We start from the raw sequence: 19,591 nt of genomic DNA, 5'->3' as shown, positions 1-19,591 counted from the left end.
TATGCAGAGTAGGCTTCAGGAAATATTTGCCTGAAGAATGATTTATCTGGCGAATATGAAACCAACTAAAGGAACTATGATTACCAAGAGTAATTTTTGTCATTGAATTTTTTTTCCTACAAAGCACCGGTATTGTAATCAGCAAGATAATGAAGACGATTTTTTTTGACAAGTTCAAGAGCATGTAATGTAAACTTTAGTCCTGCTCTGGTCCAAATATTTCAAAATGTGTGGACTTTTATGAAAACGTTCATAGTCTCATTTAATGTGGGCCATAAAAATCAAGGCAAGACCCTCTCAGTCTTAAGCATATCAAGGGCTGGAAATAGAAACATGTTTAACTGGTGCTGGTTAGAGTGTGGGATAAAACCAAATAAAACTACGTCCATTATTCGGTGTCAGGGATTCTGAAACAGATCATTTGCTAGGGAAATTGGCGGGAGGGTTTTTAAACTGTAAACATCTCAGTTTACCTGAAAATAACTATTTAACGTCATTGTGTACAAAATAAGTCCTACATCAGATGGGAAGAATTAAGAATGACCTCTCCGGGGGAAGAAAACAGTTTTAAAGACAAAGAAAAAAGCAGGTGGTCATCTAAGAGGACTCGGGGAGGCAGACAGGGGTGTTGTCTGGCTCCAGGCAAAAATCCTGGCAGAAAACGAGGCTGCCTTTTTCTTCATAGAGTTCTGTTCTTTTCTTTTCTTTTCTTTTCTTTTCTTTTCTTTTCTTTTCTTTTCTTTTCTTTCTTTTCTTTTCTTCTTTCTTTCTTTTCTTCTTTAATCGAAGTATAGTCAGTTTACAATGTTGTGTCTAAATGTATCAAGAGGCAGGACCAACTAGGAAAAGAAAGACAGGATGAGCAGGGATACTGGTATCTGAGGAAAAAATAATTCAGGACTGAGATTTGTGAGTTCATTTCTCAATTTAGAGCCTTCTGGACATCTGAGGGGCACATTTGTGATTCTTATAATACGTCTTACTATATGTATTATTATATACCTACTGTGTTTCTTTTAATTGTCCCTAAACAGAATTGTAATTTAGCCCTGTCTTAATGAATACAATCCATAAAAACCATGGGTCTGATGTACATATTTTTAAAATATAGATATAAATAAACACATAAACTTTTTAAATGTTCAGTTGCGTACTCCCTAAGATTATCTCATGCGCCTGCAGAGAATTCAGTACCACATGGGGGAACATTGTTGTCACTGAGCCCAAAGCCCTGCATGGGGATCAAATCCAAGCTGGGGCAGGTGAAGAGTGACCTTCCTCTACAGCACTGTTTCACAGAGCGGAGTTCTTCTGCTGTGAGATGGTTTTGAAATACGGCAGCCCCCATGGAGAGACAGCCTCCCTTCCCTTGCATTGGAAGGGCTGGTGACCAGCCGACAGAGTGCAGCAGAAGTGACACTGTGGCTTTAAGGGCTGGGTCATAATATGCCCAGAGGCTTCTGCTGTTCCTTGGACCCCAGAGCCTCAGTCAAGAAGTCTGAATACCCCCTGAGAGAGGCCACTTAAAGATGCTCAGGCTGATAGATGAGCCCAGCCTCCCAGCCACCCCGCCACCCCCGCCAAGGCGCCGGACACGTGGGCAGCATGGAGCATCAGTGCTTCCATCGGCCCCACGTGGGACAGAAAGGTCGCCCAGCCAAGCTGCCTGAATCCCTGACCCACAGAACTGTGAGACATAACAAAATTGTTGCCCTTTTAGAGCCATTACATTTGGGGATAGTTGGTTATGCACCAGGAGTTAACTAGAACTGACTGACCATGTCAGAATCACCAAGTGAGCTTGCCAAAATGCATATTCCTGGGCCCTCGGTGAGATTTACTGAATCAGAATCTCTGGTAATAGGGCCCAGGCATCTGAATTTTAGTCCAACATCCTGGGTGTCTCTGGTAGACACTGGGATTTCAGAATATTCCTTTAGCATTATAGATTAATCAGTTCATTTATTCATTCTATGACAAAAAATAGGAAAATATAGAAAAATACTTAAACATACAAAAAACCCTCACACAGAGACCTAACCACAGTCTAGTAGAACGTTAAGAGATTGCTTGAGTCATGCACACCTGGGTTTGAATCTTGGCTTCGTGTAACCTCTGCAGGCCTTGGTTTGCTTATCTGAAATTATACTAATTATATTGCCCACCCCATTGAACTCTTGTGAGGATTGAGTAAGAACATATACGTGTGTATGTGCGCGCATGCGCTCATGTAGTTATTGTTATTCTTGCTAATCGGCTAATTATCCGGAGTATTTCTCTCTAATCTTTTTCGTTCGTATTTATCAGTATTTAACTGTTTGTTGATCGTTTTATAGGGACCTCTCCTCCACCTCCCCAGGCATTCTGGATGTCTCTGCTAGAGGCAGGGCTGGGTCTAGGTGAAGGTCTGATGCGTTGGTGGTGGAGGAGCAGGGCTGGTGAGTGTGGATGATGAAGGACCTGAATTTGGAAGAGGGCCCTGGGGCTCCCACTCAGCACACCCATCTCCCTCTGAGGTTTAGGCAAAACCCCAGAGCGCGGGGAGCCCAACAGCCTCTCCGTGACTCCTCCATCTTGGTGGGTAGCTATAGCAACTGTTCTTTCAGAATTTCTGAGAGAGTCGTTATTGTAGCCCATGTGATATTAGACATAAAATATCAAAGCATGAATTCTATGTGGCAGCAGCAGGGAGAGTGTCTCACAGCGTCATGTAGGAAGTGTCATTCCATCTCTATTTCTGCCCTTTGGAGAGAATCTTCATGATGATGATGATGGTGGTACTCATCCAGAAGTTATTCCTTCTGAGAAAAGGAACGGCTCTCGCCACAGCCATGTAACAAGCACAGAGTCACAGAGGGGTAGTTCAGTGCGGTCCAGCACACATAGATTAAAACAGACCTAAGGTCAAATCCCTGCCCAACAATGATTAGCCGGGTGAATTTTTAATGTCTCCCAAGCTCTCTTTTCTTACTTTCAGATGGGGATAATCAGACCTCTCTCATAGTGTTATTGACAAGCAAATGAGGTAGGGTATGAAACGTGCCGACCACGGTGTCTGGCACGTGGTAATATTCTAATACTATCAGTATTTTCAATACTGGAGGACTCAGGGCAGAGAGGGAACACTGTACCAGCAAATAGCTGCCACAACGCAGCAGTAAGACATTGGCAGCAGAGGACATTAGGGGCGGTGACCCTTCTTGTAACACCGTTTGCTAAGGGCTCAGAACTGAAAGCGAGCAAACGCTTTATTGCAGTCGTCTGGAACTGAACCTGCAGTATCTCCGTGATCTACCTGTACGGTCATGACGCCAAATTAAAGTTTCTAACACTGACGTTCAGTCTCTGTTCTTACCTTGTGGGAACCAGTGACAAACAGTACTGAACTCTGAGTAGCACGGTGTGAATGGCAGAAGAGGTTTTGTTTGATGTGGTCTCTGTATCTGCTTTATTATTGTTGTTGTTTTGTGTTGTTTGCTAGTTGCTTAATGAGCAGGGATTGGAAGTTTAAATCAGAGCTTTCCTTCATATGAGATATAGCCTATATTGACGAACCTGCTTATATGAATTTTGTAAAAGATGCACGTGGTCTTCATCCGAAAGGGTGAGTCACACATCCCCACGCTGTCTTGGGGAAGAGGCATTGGGGTTGGCGGTGCAGGAGTGAATGGCGAGGGGCCTGAATTTGGAAGTTGAGCCTGAGGTTTAAACAAAACTCTATTTATAACAACAACAACAATAATATTTATAATATAATATAAACAAAACTCTATTTATTATAATAATAATAATACCCAACCCCCTTCATCACAAGGAACCTAATAATAATAATAATAATAATAATTGATAATAATTATAATAATAATAAATATAATAAATTATAATAAATAGTAAAGTTTCCCTTCAAAGGGCAGAGATACAGAAAGAACAACATTTACTATGTAACCCTATTAATTCTTTTGTTGTTTTCTTCGAGTCTTGACATAAACAATTTTCAAGAAGTTTACCATAAATAATCTATGGAATTACATGGACCTAGAATAGGGAAGCAGCTAGCCATCTTCCCTCAACTTTTAGGAAAAGGTGGTCTCACCCTGACTCATTTCTCCTCGGGCCTGCTGCGCATCCTGCCATCCAGATGGTCTCGGCTCTGATCTCCAGCCCCCACCTCTCCCAGCACCAGCCTCAGATCCTAACTGTCCACTAGATCTTTTCATTTGGTTCCCCAGACGTCCTTTCAATGCAGCATGCCTGAAATAAACTTTAGTTCCACTCCCCTATTCCTTCCCCCAAGGAGACACAACTTCCTAAATCTTTGTTTCTACCAAAAGTGATACTACTTGACTGTGATAGAGATGCTGAAGTAATATTTGGCTCTGTTCTCCACTTCACCTTTTCTAGGTGAGCTGATGCCAGCTGTCCATCATCATGGCTCCTTTGCCGTCCTTTCTAGTGCCGTAGGAACTGGATTGGGGTTTAAATCATCTCATATCTGGTCCAGTGCTTCATCCTCCTAAGTAGCTCCCCAGCCCTCCCCAACCCATGACTCTCCCTCCAAATCATTGTGGGTACTAGATCAGCCTTTTTAAATAGCACAGCCATGCTAGCAATATCCTGCTCACAAAAGGCTTCAGTGGCTCCATAATCCCAGAAAATAAGATCCAACTTCTTCAACCAGGCTTCTAAGACCTTCTATAATGTGGCTGACCCCACCGACTCAGCCACACCTACAGCTACGTCCCAGCATGAATTCTTCACTCCAGTCTAGGCCATTCTCCTCCTTTTCCTCCATCCTCTGAACCTTTTCTTTCAGGAGGACCCAAAGTTCTGCCTTCCAGGTACCTTATCCCTCCCATCCATCAAGAAAGACTGGGCACAAATCCCGCTCTTCCACAAAGCCACCTGCCTCACCCAGCCCACACCAAGTTCTTTTCCCTCTCTGTACACCACTTGCAGGTCTTGTCCATGTCTCATGTCTTGTCATAATATATTGTTAGCCTTTAACTTCCCTTTTCTTCTTTGGTACCCAACCCCCTCCATCACCACCACAAGGAGCCTAGGTCTGTGAATATAACAGTGAACCAAAAAGTACCCAATGAATTCAAGAGCCAATCAAGAAAAGGAGAAGGAGAAAGAAGTTAAGTAAGAGAAGTGGGGAAGAAGAAGAGAAAATAATTCTATTCTTTTTTTTCTTTTGGATGCCTACATGTTCTGTTTACTCTATTTCCCAGATTTGTAGACGATTTGAACTGAGACAGCTTTTAAAATCATCAGTTCCAATGATATAATGCTGGCTGTGAAAACTTGTTAAAAATGAGAAATAACATTCTTGACTCAGAAAAGACAGTCAAAAAGGATAAATATCATTCACCAGCTGTGTGACCTTCAGTATGTCCTTAACCTCTCTGTTCTTCAGTTTCCTCATTTCCTAAGTGTGAATAAGATAACATTTAGTTGAGGAGCTGTGCTAGTATTAAATGAGATGATGTATAAAGTACTTGGAGAGTGCTGAAACATGGAAAGTGCTCAGTACTTATTAGGAAAAAGATACAGGGTCTTAACATCACAGAGTTGAGCTTTGAAAAACATGCAAAGCTCTATTTCCCAAAGGCTGGTCACCACCTATTAATGAGTTGTGAGATCAATTTAGTGGGATGTTATAAGCATATTGACATCTGTATCTGTCTCTATTTTGGGTCATGTTATAAAAGCTGTTTCTAACCGTGGGTCACAAGTTTGAAAGATACTGGGTTCAACTCCTCTACAAGTAAAAATGAAATGAAGTGGAAAGGCAGAGTGCAAGGTGCTAATACAAGAATGATTTCATGCACCATCTTCTCTGGACCTTGGTTTTCCATTGACACCACAATCTTGCTAATGTTTTCTTAATTTTACTTGTGTCTGATATGTAACGTAGACCACTGTTGCTACACTAATTGAAACAGAGAGAATTCCCTCGCATGGAGGACCAAGTTCTTCATGCCTAAGGCCAGGTCTACTGTGTGTCTCTTTCCATTATTTGGTGGAATGCTCTGAACACCTCAGGGAAAGAGGAGAGCATCTCATGTTTTTAAGTTGAATTATAGTGGGTTTACAATATTGTATTACTTTCTGGTGTACAGTATAGTGAGTCAGCTACACACATATATGCCTTTTCATATTCTTTTTCATTATAGGTTACCGCAAGCTATTGAATATAGTCCCCTGTGCTGTACAGCAGGACCTTGTTGTTTCTATCTTACATATCATAGTTGGTATCTGCAAGCTTCTCATTTATGCAAGGCCCTTCAGCTGGTAACTTTGTCTTGCATTCTGCAGTGATTCCGTCACCCACATTGTGGCAGAAAACAACTCTGGTTCAGAGATTCTGGAGTGGCTTCAGGTACAGAACATAAAAGCCAGCTCACAGCTAGAACTCCTCGACGTCTCCTGGCTGATAGAAAGTATGGAAGCGGGAAAACCGGTGGAGATGACAGGGAAACACCAGCTTGTTGTAAGTGTCACATTGCGATTTTCACTGCCCTTTGCTTGATGACTGAGAACATGGGCTACAGAATCAAGGCACCTGGGTTACACCCCGGGTTCTCTGCTTACTCCCTGTGTCACCTTGGGCAACCCTTAGCTTTTCTGAACTTCAGTTTCTTCCCCTATATTATGAGAGCAATAGTGCCTGCCTATCTCTTAAGATGGATTTAAGGATTAGAATAAAATACATGTGATGTGCTTAAGGCAGAGCCTGATCTATATATGCACTTAATAAATGGTAGCTATTTTATGAACAAATCTATACACAAACATTTCAAAATACTGAAGTCTTGGTGTTCTAACAGCCAGAAAAGTAGAAGGTTCCTATTTTTTCTTACTGTGATCATTCACAAACGAAAAAATAAAGTTTAGCTCTTAATTCCAAATCCTTCACCAATGAACCATAACTGTGTAACTTCACTGAAAAGGAAAATGATGGTTTAATTGGTGGTTCTTTTTCATGTCATTTTTTTCTGATGGCAAAATAATACATGTTAATCCATTGCAAATTCAACTATTAGAGATGTATATAACATAACATTTGAGTCTTCTATAATTTTATTCTCTTTCCAAAGACAATTGCCATCAAGCTGCCTCTAATTTTTTCTTCATACACATCTATTATTATTACTATTAATTGTTACTAAAAATGGATGCTTCTGTGTTTCTTTAGGTGAAAACAGACTGTTCAGGTAGCCACAACCCAAGCTTCCAGAAGACTCCACCACTTGCTGTAAAAAAAATCTCTCAGTATGCGTGTCAGAGAAGAACTACTTTAAACAACTGTAACCACATGTTCACGGTAATGAGTCTTTACAACAACACCTAGAGCAAACGAAGGGCCTGTAGCTTCTTCCCATGGATCTCCAAATCAAATTATGAATTTTCCTGAAAATCTTGGAAAGTTTTTCCCATTCTTATCTGTTCCTCTAACCAGATCTCTGGTTCCTCCTTCTGTCATGGAAATAGACAAATATATTTGGAGCATATTCTTTAGAGACAGTAGGTTACTATTTATTGGGAGTTGTCACACAACATTTGTCAAAGGCAAATGTTCTCAAAAACCAAATATGGACTGTAATTAGTCCACCACGAAGTAAGAGCAGATCACGCAGAAAGAGCAACTGTGCATAAACAGCCCTGGTGCATAAACACCAGAAGATGGAGAGGCAGCAGACTGGATTCAGCCTCACTGATATTAACCGGCTTGGGCAAGTCAATTCCTCTCACCCAGCCTCAGTTTCCTCGTCTGCCCAGTAAGAAATTAGCTAGATCATCTCTAAAGCCCCATTCAGCACTGAAGGTTAATAATTATATTTCAAATGACCCTAACAAGCCCACAGCTGCTTGTCCTGCAGAAGAGAGTCGGGCGGGTAAAACATGCAGTAGTATGTCAAATACACGACTTCTCCTTTCTAGATTTCTAGCCCCATGTGTGCAAGGAAGACCAGGAAATTGCAGCCACTGGGCATGACGTGCATGAGGCCACACGGCTGCAGCAACTTCCTCCTCTGCCAGAAATGCAAGCATGCCCTACCTTAAATAACCCCCTCCCTTCAGGACCCCCGGCTGTGGGCTTGTGCCACCTATGACTGTACCCATCCGTTCAACAAGCTCATGTTAAGTGCTGACTGTGTTTCACATACAAGTTAAGAGATGGGTTCTCCCGATGATCAAGGCAGAATCCTCGCCTCAGGCTGGTGGGAAAGTCAGCAAAGAGGGAAGGATGGTGCTGAGTAATGACTAGGAGGATGCAGTGAGCATGAAATCATTTTTAAATTAAATCACTCCTGAATATCTAATGGCAGCAAACTGAGAGTTTCCTTACAAAGCACTCTGTGGCCTGTCTTTTCAATTCAACTCCACTGGTCCAGCAAGGGAGGGGCGCAAAGGTACAGGAGACCCAGTCCTGATCTTCGAGGAAACAGGACACGTTCCAATACTTAATGGAGAGCAGGAGGCATTTGTGAGTGACTGCTGGCTCAGGGGCTGGGAAATAGATCATGTTTTGCTCATCTGGTTTTATTCTTCAGGATGCCTTTGAAGTACTGGCTGAAAATTATGAGTTTAGAGAAAATGAAATCTTCTCTGTGACATTTTTGAGAGCAGCTTCTGTCCTTAAATCCCTGCCATTCACAATCATCAGTATGAAGGACACAGAAGGAATTCCCTGCCTGGAAAACAAAGTGAAGTGTATCATAGAGGTAAGGGTGAAGTATGATTTGTGCCACCTCCTGCTAGGTAGGGAGAGGGGAGGCAGAGAAAGAGAGATGCAGTCAATAGATTTTCATGTTATCTATGTAGATATGGTATTCATGACTTATTTTCCTTTCTCTCTAATACATAGGTTATACAGATACATATATTATATAACATACATATTAGATAGATATGATTCCTACCCTAGTATTATCACACCTGGAGCTATGTGGGGCCAGCTAGTGGAAAAAGAACTCCCTTGTGTTATGATTCACAATGAAAGACTCAAGTGACCTAAAAGCTCAGCAGCAAGGGATGGTATGACTTCGAACACAGGCTGTGGGAAGAGCCTCAGTTCCTTTCAGGGGACATTGCCCTCCAGAATGGCGGTGGGTGTGATGGGTGATGGAGCTGATTCTGCATCTCTACCTGTGTGTTCTAAGAAGAGAACCAAAGATGGGTGCTTATTTACTTAACAATGTTTAAGGATTCCCCAGCAAGGCAAGTTGGTCGTCCAAGAGTAAGTTTCAGTAGAGTCAAGTGCAAGGTAACTTACTCAAGGGAGAATAATCTCAACTTTATTTAGAGGAGGTGGGCGCTAGACAGCATAAGGGCTTGAACTTGGATTAGCTTTTCAGTGGGTCCAAAATTAACCTGTTCAGATGAAAAGTCCTCTTGTTTCTGCTAGTTCATATCCATTGAAAAGAAAATTATCACAAATATTTAGACATACTTCTGTCAGTGCATATTTTGGCTTAGTGTTCTGTGGATTTGGACCCTAATCATTCTCTCCCTTCCTCCCTGATGATTGTAAAGGAGTACTGGGATTCTCAGGATTACAGGAAATGTCTCATTTTCTCTAGAGCAGCTAAGGAAACAGCCTGCTTGCAACAGGTGTATTTCATGGAAAATCAAGCTCCTAGATCTGGGGATTTGAAAATCTCCGATTGTGATTGTTCAACATCACTAATTTAAAATATGTTTCAACTGTTATGCAGGAAATTATTGAAGATGGAGAAAGTTCTGAAGTTAAAGCTGTGTTAAATGATGAACGATATCAGTCCTTTAAAGTAAGTGATTTTACATGTATTTATCAAAAATGGTTTTTCCGTTAGTCCCATTACTTATCCTAAGTGGTTGTACTAGTCAGCTCGGGCTGCTGTAACAAAAAGCCACGTGCTGGGCTTAAACAACAAACATTTGTTTTCTCATGATTCTACAGGCTGGAAGTCTGAGCTTAGGGTGCCTGCATGGTTGGGCTCTGGTTAGGGCTCTCTTTCTAATTTGCAGACCACCTCCTTCTCAATGTCCCTCACATGACAGAGAGAGAGAGAGCAAACTCTGGTGTCTTGCCTTATAAAGTCACTAATCCCACCATGAGGGCCACACCCTCATGACCTCATCTAAACCTAATTATCTCCCCCAAACCCCATCTTCAGATACCATCACCTTGGAGGTTAGGATTTCATCATAGGAATTTGGGAGGTGGGGCACAACTCAGTCCATAGCAGTGGTCTAGGAAGCAGAGGCCTAAATAAATATGGGTACTCGAGACTATTGCCATGCTGTGGTGAGATATAAATGATCTTACTTCCCAGGAGTCACTCCTGGGTATAAATAGCATGGAACCACTAGGACTGTGGGACGAAACAAACCTGCTCTGGGAAGAGCAAACCTGTGCTGGAAAGATCCTCACTGCACCCTTTTCTACTTTGAAGCAGGATCTGTTACCTCCCAATGTTCCCTACCTCAGAGTTGCAGGCAGCAGAGATTTCTACCAGTCCTTTTGGTTCAGGAGTGATGCTCAGGTCTAAAAGATGATGGGGGTGCAGAAGCCCAGGCTTGGAGTGCAGTTGCAGGCAGACTGGGTTGAGTCTGGGCCCTGCGACTTACCAGTTGTGTGATGATGAAGAATTTATGCAACCCACATGTGCATCCCTCTTTAAATTGTGAGGGTGAATGTGTATGAATATGTGTGTGTGGGACCCTTGGCAAGGAGGGTGTTGGGTGGGGATACCTGATGTCACGAATTATCAGTGCAGGCAGTCCTTATTGGTTATATGGAAGCCCTGGGCAGTGCCAGAAGCTGACTCCTCACTTCTGTTTCATTTAGTAATATCACATGTCAGGACAGGACCCTCCTGAAATACACATGCTTCTGAAAAAATACCATCACCTACCTGCTTGTCATATTCAGGAGAAACTAGGTCAGAGATTTGTTTACACTTTTTCTTAATCACTTGTCCTTGAAAAGTGTCACTTTCATTGTCATAATGACTGTTATAGAAACTAAAAGCTTGTCTTTCTGTTTGTTTCAGCTCTTTACTTCTGTATTTGGAGTGGGATTGAAAACATCTGAGAAATGGTTCAGGATGGGGTTCAGAACTCTGAGTAAAATAAGGTCGGATGAAACCCTGAAATTCACAAGAATGCAGAAAGCAGGTGACTCGTCTCTCCTAAAAATCTCACATTGTTGCCACGAGCTGGTCAGGCTGTGGTAGAGATCTGTCAGCCGTACTTTGATTCCAGTCTTGGCGAGCTGGTCACTTGTTTGGCCTCCTTTCATGCTATGGCTAAAGGCTCAAGCTTTTAGAATCAGACCTGGATCCAAATCCTGGGTCCAGCTGCGTGATCTTGATCATGTTAAAATCTTCGAGCCCTATCTGTAACAGGGAGGTAACATTGGCACATAAGAGGGGACAAGATCGAATCTCGCAGCCAAAGCTCTCAGCCTAGCACAGACCAAATATACACTGAGTGGCAGCCACTGTCATTCCTTTATCCGGATGTCAAACGCAGTTGCACCATTGATCTAGTTCTTACTGAACTGACACTTCTAGACATCTGTGTCTTGGCTGGGTGAGAAGCGTAGGTGAGGAATCCAGGAGAGAAATTTGACATTGACGATTGGGGAGTAAAGAATATTTGACCAAACTAGAGTTGTTGCTTGGCACATATATGAATCTGCTTTTGAAATTGTAAAACACCAGGACATAGAAGGCAAACAGTGGAAATCTAGATACGGGGTTTATCTACCCCACCAGGACTCGTCAACCTAAAACAGGAGAGCGTAGAGTTGGGCATCTGAAAGCCTGATGGGGCCTCCTGGGGTGGAAGGCAGCTTGGCCACTTCCATTCATGGAGGGTCCTGGTAAATTTTTTTTTAATGAAGAAATGCAAAAAAAAAAAAAAAAAAGGTCAAAAATAGGACAGGTTTTAAACATTTATTTTTAATCTGTAATAGAAATACAGTATAACTGGGATTGGAAAGGAAGTCACAGTCACAGTTCTGAGTACTGTGGCTTCTGAGTTACAAAGAATGATGAAGTCATCAACATTTTTAATGATATGAAAGTAAGGGAATCTTCTACAAAAGGAGACAGCTCTCTTCTGTTTAAAAGAAACAAGCAAGGGGAGTGGAAGAAAGCAGTTCTTGGTGGTTCACATCAACACTACCATGGAAGACCCCTATTCATCTTTCATAAAGCTGCTAACCTCTGCAAGATTGCTAATAAGCTTTATAAGATACCACCTGGTGACTAAAAGAGCCTAAGACAAAAAGGACCCATACTCATGTTCTGGGCGCCTTAAAGTGCACATGTAACAAGCATGATGTACACCAGCTCTAGAGATGCCATTAAAATTTTATGTAAGTATTAAACATGGCTCACAAGGGTAGCAAGGACTCTCAACACATAGAGAAAGTGGGAGGCAATGCAGTGTTTCCCTTGGATGAAAACCCGTACTGAGTGACACAAGTGCTCTTAGGATCCGAGTATCTCCCAATTCCCCAGCTTTGTAAACTGGATTTTTCCCTCCCTATTGGGCTCTTCCAGCTTGGTGAATGAAGCAGTTATTACTTACTTAATCCATCAGTGATGGCCGTCTGACTGTTTAATGCTCTTATTTTATGTAGAAGTCAAGGAATGCCTTCCTATCATACTTAAAGCTTAAAAGCCCTGGCTTTATGTATCCCTGGCAGCAGCACTGCAACGCGTGGGCTTGTCAATATTAGAATATCGCCAAGCGTAAGCTAATTGAAGACGCTCAAAGTACCATCCACAGGTCAGGTGGAAAACCTGATTCAGTTTTACTTAAAACTAAAACCCTTGGTTTTAATTCCCTGAGGCTTGAGTATTCACGTGCCACATCGGTGTCTGAAATACCAGAGCACACATACAACACTGTACAGTGTAATAAGTTTCTTGTAATACGTTAACCTCCCGCCATACCGAAAAGGAAAGCCAATTAAGTTGCCTTCATGGGTGTCAACAAATTATTATAGTATCTCCATGTTCATTCCTGATATCTGCATATTTCCTTAAAGAAATTGTTAATCATGACTTTTGATTTACATTACATCCTGCATAAGCACAGGAGTTTTAAGGTTACCAAGTGAGTTGTACTTCGAATATCAGTCAGGATGAAAATTTTTATATCAAAAAAGAGCCAAATTGGGCATTGCTTTTTTTTTTCACATTAATACATTATATGTTTAATTTTATTAAACTGATTTTTTTTTAATGGCGTGAGAACACTTGACACAAGATCTACCCTTTTAGCAATTTTCCCCCAACTGGTATCACTATTTATTTATCCATTTCCTGTTATTTCCTGTTGATAGAACTTAGAGTTATTTCCAGTTTCTGGCTCTGAATATTTTTGTACCTGGGGATATATGTTCTCATTTCTCTTGTGCATATACTTAGGAGTGAAATTGCTGGGTCAGAGGATAAATAGCTATTGATTTAGCTTTAGCAGACACTCCCAGAAAGCAAAAGGCCATTGTTCACATGAAAAAGTCACACCCAGGAGAACACAGATCACTCGGTCTCCATGGAACAGTTTGGCGCTGGTGTCTGTGGCCACATTAGCTCTTTGTGGGGCCGAATCCCTTCCCACTGAGGGCTGGCCATTTCACATAAGGCCTATCCTTTTCTCCATTGACCTGTCCCATGGCTTTTCAGGATTCCTCTACTATGAAGACCTTGTCAGCTGTGTGACCAGGGCCGAAGCAGAGGCAGTCAGCGTGCTGGTTAAAGAGGCCGTCTGGGCATTTCTGCCCGATGCCTTTGTCACCATGACAGGAGGATTCCGGAGGTAAATGATGATGAAGGCTGCTTTTGCCTCCCCTGCTCTAACACCTCAGTAGCTCCCCATGTTCAGAGGTTTTGGCATGAAAGGCTTCGGTGATCTGATCTCTCTGGAGCCTCATCTGCACTTTGTGCTTCTCTCCCGCAACTGCAAGTGGCTTGTCATTCTCTGCACACGGAGCTCTTTCCTGCCTCTGCAACTTTGCTCAGTCCTACCTTTCTGCTTGGACTGGCTTTCCTCAACTTGGCACCTGGCTCCCTACTCCTCATTCATGAAGATTCAATTCAGATGCCACTTCCTCCAGAAAGCCTTCCTTGACTCCTCTTCCCCATGCTGGGCAAGGCACCCTTCCTCAGTGCTCCCTGGACAGCTGCCAGTAATGTGTTTGTATTGTTTGTATGCGTGCTTTCCCCATTAACTTTTTAGAGCTGAGTGCTTGGTGAGGACCTGTGCGTGGCGTCTGACGCAAAGTTGGCACTTGAGAAATATTGTTTGAATGAATAAATGAATGAATGAACTCTTCACAGGGATGTGTGCAATTGTTGGATATTGAAGCCTCCATTTCGGAAAGAAGGCTCCTTCCCTCCCACCTGCTTCTCCAACCCTCCCTCTTACATAGTGGCTGTTGGCTGTAGGAGGTGACAGAGAAAGTGGGAAGAGAAGATCAAATCCAAGAAAATGCCCTTAATCTATGTCAATTCCAAGAGCCCTGTGCCCTATCTCGTACTATGTGAATACAGTTCTTGGTTTGCTTGTTGTCACACTTGTTTCTGTGTGTGGGGGTGTGTGCATGTGTGGGTGTGGAGGATAAATAATCTTTGTCTTTTTTTTACCAACATGCACATGATCATATATATAAGATGTGTGATTTTTAAGTTTTTCTGTGTCATAAATTTATTTTACAAAGAATAGAATTGTATAACCGAGGATATTTGGTTTAATGCCATGAGCATTTTGTGTTGCAAACCTTAAGCATGAGGCAGAGAAACACAGGTGACTTTAAAAAACAAACAGCTGCAAATCTAATTTATTTCCATTTTATACTATTTTATTAATCAGGGGTAAGCAGATTGGGCATGATGTAGATTTTTTAATTACCAGCCCAGGAACAACAGAGGCTGAAGAGGAACAACTTTTACCTAAAGTGATAAACTTATGGGAAAGAAAGGTAAGAAGAAAGATCGTAAGTAGATGTTTGGACACTCAAGCATTGTGCTACTACTGTTGACTTTGGCACATGATTTACCTCGTACTTGTGTAATGACCATCTACTCCATTCTCAGTTGTGTGCAACAGCTTACACAGTGCCAGTGACATGCAGTGGGACTTAACTGCCTTGGGTCCTAGAGTCCACGTTATGGTCTTGTTTATACACCCTTGTCCTATTACCAAAGGGACTGAGAACAGCTGTGTCTCTGTGTTGGCCATGCAGAGGCATCAGATCCCTAAACAAAATGAGAGCATGTGCTGCGAAGACTGGGAGGAGGCAGCCAGGGCAGCGCAAGCTTAGGGATGGGGCAGGGCCGCTAAGACTGGGATAAAGTCTGTATAAGACATGTCACTGCTGCCTTGAACTCTACGCTGGTCAATAACCACCTGAGATGGGAAGAAGGAAGCTAATGAGGGCAAGTTGGGCCCAACAGAGGTCATGGATCAGGGACCACACCCACTGAAGTCAGACTTGCCACAGGCCAGCTACTGCCCAGTGGAGGAAGCTAAGGATGACCCTGCGGCCAGAATCACCTGCAGGGCCCTGACCCCTGCCTGACCCCACAGAGAGCACCACCTCTCCAAGACCAGAGGGCCCCTCCCCCGGGGCCTCCAGGCCTGGGTGGGGTAAGGAGGCTGGAGCTGGTGTTTTTCTGGTACAGCTTCATCTTTCCTGAGTGATTTAGCATCTGCTGGGTGTGGACCAAGCTCCAGACAGGCCAGAGAGAGAAGCCCTCAGATCCAGCGGGAAGAGGAAATGCACAACCCTGGTGCCAGGAACACTGGAAGTGAAGACCCAACTTTGAGACCAGATCTAAATTCACCTGAGAGGCCCCCTCTGTCTCTCTCAGGAGAGTGGACCCAGGTGGCCAGCAGCTCTGAGAGTGAACATCATAGCTAGGCCAGGGGAAGGCAGCTGCCCCCAGGCTGCCCCCACGGCTCGCTCGAGCAGGAAAGCCGAAAGCTCCTCGTGGACAGACAGCAGACTGATGGGGCCTGCCCGCCACTGCCGGGGTGGAGGGGGGCTGCCCAGTCCCCCCACCCAGGGGCTCCGGCTAGGGTGGACCTATTTGGCCTGGGTTTATAGGCACCACCTTCCACATGCTCTGAGATTGTTCCAGCCCAAAGTGGGATGGGATTGCGAGATGGTGACAAGGAGCCTTCTTTCCATCGGTCCTTCTTCGGTTGCAAGGCTGCCATCCTGCTGGTCCTCAAGCAGAGGAGCAAGGCCAGGCACGGGTGGAGGCGGACATTAAGCACGTCGGTTTTAGATTTGGGATTTTAAAAGCAAAACCCTGCCATTTGCTGGCTGCATGACCTGGGACTCTTTCCTCAGTCTTTCCAAGCTTCTCTTTCTTCATCTGTAAAACAGGGAGAGCAAAACTCTCTCATCTCGTAAAGGAGAGGATTAACTGAGGGCATTAGATAAAGCACTTGGCACAGCGCCTGATGAATGGTAAATGCCTATTAAGCGGTGGCTTTGTCGTGATCTCGCCTGCACAACTGTATACTGAACTCGGCTGGAGGGCCAGGCCCTGTGCCAGGCGAGGCAACCCAGGAGAGAACACAAGCGGCTGCTCCCCTTGGCTCACTGGCAAACAGGACCTCTGGGAGGAGACGCTGTGGGGCTGCGGGTGTCCCAGCTCTGCCCACACCCCTGCAGCCCCACGCCTGCTCCCGACACCTCAGTTATGAATCATGTTTAACCTCCACCTCTCCCTCACTCCTGCCTTTTTTTTTTAACCCAAATCTGCACTTTTCAGGTTGAAAAGATTGTATCCCATGCAGGCACACACGAGCACACATTCACATGACCCACACCCATATACACATTCAAGGTTTTAAAACACCTGCAGAACATAATGAACAGCCAATAGGTATGAGTTTGAGCCGCCCATGAGATGAATCTACGTGCTGTCCTTGTAGAAGGCCTCTTGGTCAGGGGAGGGGAGAAAGGGAAGAAAAGAGCTTGGAAATACTGATCTTTGTGGGGGAAGGGGGTGGGGGGAGCCATCCGGAAGACTCCCCTGGCCTGACTTCTCACTGGCCACCAGCAGTTCAACCCAAATCAGGCAGGGCTGACTGAGCTGCTCTGGGTTCATGCCCACAGGTGGACCCATCTGTCTGTTACCAGCCAAGTGTCACCACCATGTGGCAGTAGTGCAAACACAGGTTACAACTTTTAGGAAGCCAGCTTTGTGAACTTTTTTTTAAGGGGGTGGGGTTGTTATGATAGATTTGGCTTCAAAGTGAGACTTGGTAATATTTTAATAGCTCGCTTTTCAAGTTTACATAATTCAAATTGACATGAAAGGCTGCTATGCTGACTAACCTTACTAAGTTTCATTAAAAAGCAGAATGGTGTCTTCCCCGAGCGGGTTATTAGATTTGTCTACGGAGATACTTGCCTCCTCCACCAGAGGCTCTTCCTGACTCAGTGCTCCCCACCAGCCTTCAGATGGTGTCAGTTCTTCCTCATCCCTTTTCTGGGGAGGCACTGAAGATCAGCAAAAGAAAAAGCATTCCCTCCTCAAAGTGCTGAGCTGAACTGAAACAAGGACTCTTGGTGGGGGCGGCGTGGATCGCAGAAGAAACGCAAAGCATTTTTGATAACAATAATAAACGGAACCAGTGATGCTCCCAGTGTGGTCCCTGGATCAGAAGCAACAGCACCACCTGGGAATTTTTTAGAAATGCAAACATAGGCCCCTCCTCCCCCACAGCAAATGAATCACTCTGGGTCAGGGCCTCCCAAACTGCTTTAACAAACCTTCCAAACGCTTCTGATAATATTTGAGAACTTCTGACCTAAAGAATACATGATAACAAGTCATACACCCTAATATCTATGATTAGATTATTTTAAGGTTATTTGCTCTTTTAGTTGCTACTCACATTTAGCAGTTAATTGCATATTTCTGCTTCTCTGTACCCCATGACTGCCTTGAGCCGTGAGGAATTCCCATGGAGCAGGTAAGTTGGGGGAAGGCAGCTTGCCGAGCATAACCCTCTGACTAGGCAACATTGGGTGACATGCCACTAACCTTATCCCAGCCTCCAAGGCAGGCAGAGTAATGGTCTCAAAGTGCTCCCTAAGAAGAGTGAGTCGTTCTGCCCAAAAGTGGGGCTGAGTCTCCAGCCACATCCCTTTGGGCCAAGGAAGCCTGGTCACCGGTATAAAGTGGAGGGACACTAAGTCAAAGCAACTGCATGGAAATGGCTCAGCTTTTTGTTCAAGGTTGGTTTGTGCTTAAAGGGGTGTGGCAAGTTTCTGGGTACTGGTCTGTGATCAGACGTTGGGGGAGTGGATTCTCTGGCGTGGATTCTCTGGTGGCTTTGCCATGAACTGGCCTTGGCTCGGCCTCTCTAATCACTAAATTCCTCTGCTGCAGAGGGAGGGCAGTACACCCGCTCCTTGGCTTCCTCTGCTGGTGTTGCCTGGTGGGCTCACAAGGCAAGGCCAAAACACAGTCATGTTCCGCTCAAATCTTTCCTTAAGAGTGTTCATTAGGAGCCCAGCATCAAGTCACCCACCCTGTCCACCACGGACTCGTCCTGACATCTCTGTTTATTTTCAGGAGTTACTTTTATACTGTGACCTTGTGGAGTCAACATTTGAAAAGTCCAAGTTGCCAAGCAGGAAGGTGGATGCTTTAGATCATTTTCAAAAATGTTTTCTGATTTTAAAATTGCACCATCAGCTAGTAGACAGTGGCCTGTCCAGCCGGGAGGAAGGAAAGACCTGGAAGGCCATCCGTGTGGACTTGGTCATGTGTCCCTATGAGCACCGTGCCTTTGCCCTGCTGGGCTGGACCGGCTCCCGGGTAAGCACTACCTGGATCCAGGGGATGAGGTAGACTGGGTCCACCTGGGCCCAGGGGAGAGACAGTGGCAGCAGGGGTGGGGTGGGGGGTAGAAGGGGAGGGGAAGTGCCCAGAAACCTCTAAATCAGGGCATTTCACCTGCACATGGTCAAGTGAGACAGATGCATTCCGAACAGTCGTTCTCACAATGTGATCCCCTCACCAGCAGCATCAGCCTTGCCTGGGAACAGGTTAGACATGTTCTCCACCCGACCCCAGACCTACAGCTCAAGTGTGAGAACCGCTGAAGCAGGGAAAGCAACCTGGCGGCTGAGGGCTCAGGTTCAGTTCCCCCCGGACCAGGTCAAAAGCCCGTGCTCTGCCCTTACAGCTGGGTGATCTTGGTCAAGTTCCCTGTGTCCTTTAGGACTTAGTTTTCCCATCAGGAAAGTCAAGGGGAAGACTCTGCTACCTTCCTGGGTTGCGGGGATCGGTGAGATGAAGCTGGCAAGCTCCCAGCACCATGGGGCCAGCGCTGGCCGAGCAGCAGTTCCCAGCTCCCCACCATGTGACATTCACAGACATGGCACCTGCGATTTGTCCCATTAGCTTGGGCTCCACCCTCCCAACCAACTCCCCCGCCCCCACTGTTTTTCCAAGTAGCTGGCTATTGCTTTGAGTGATGTGAGCCCTCAGAGGGTTTTATACGACGAACGACATAACATAAATTAATGGTCCTTCACCTGGAGTTAAATGTCAGG

At 44.5% G+C, this 19,591-nt stretch overlaps 1 protein-coding gene across 2 annotated transcripts in view; it reads left to right on the top strand.

The window, feature by feature from the left end:
• Nucleotides 1-19,591, top strand: part of DNTT (DNA nucleotidylexotransferase) — a 30,377-nt gene that overhangs the window by 4,826 nt on the left and 5,960 nt on the right. For both annotated transcript variants that reach the window (XM_006174406.2, XM_006174407.2), the window contains exons 2-9: nt 6,319-6,493; nt 7,199-7,327; nt 8,559-8,729; nt 9,723-9,794; nt 11,043-11,166; nt 13,692-13,824; nt 14,878-14,986; nt 18,606-18,851. In XM_006174406.2, the coding sequence (XP_006174468.2) occupies nt 6,319-6,493; nt 7,199-7,327; nt 8,559-8,729; nt 9,723-9,794; nt 11,043-11,166; nt 13,692-13,824; nt 14,878-14,986; nt 18,606-18,851 (1,159 nt within the window). The remainder of the gene's footprint in view (nt 1-6,318; nt 6,494-7,198; nt 7,328-8,558; nt 8,730-9,722; nt 9,795-11,042; nt 11,167-13,691; nt 13,825-14,877; nt 14,987-18,605; nt 18,852-19,591) is intronic.

This window comes from Camelus ferus, chromosome 11 (genome assembly GCF_009834535.1).
Source record: "Camelus ferus isolate YT-003-E chromosome 11, BCGSAC_Cfer_1.0, whole genome shotgun sequence".
Classification (NCBI taxonomy): Eukaryota; Metazoa; Chordata; class Mammalia; order Artiodactyla; family Camelidae; genus Camelus; species Camelus ferus.
This window is presented reverse-complemented; position numbering and strand designations above follow the sequence as displayed.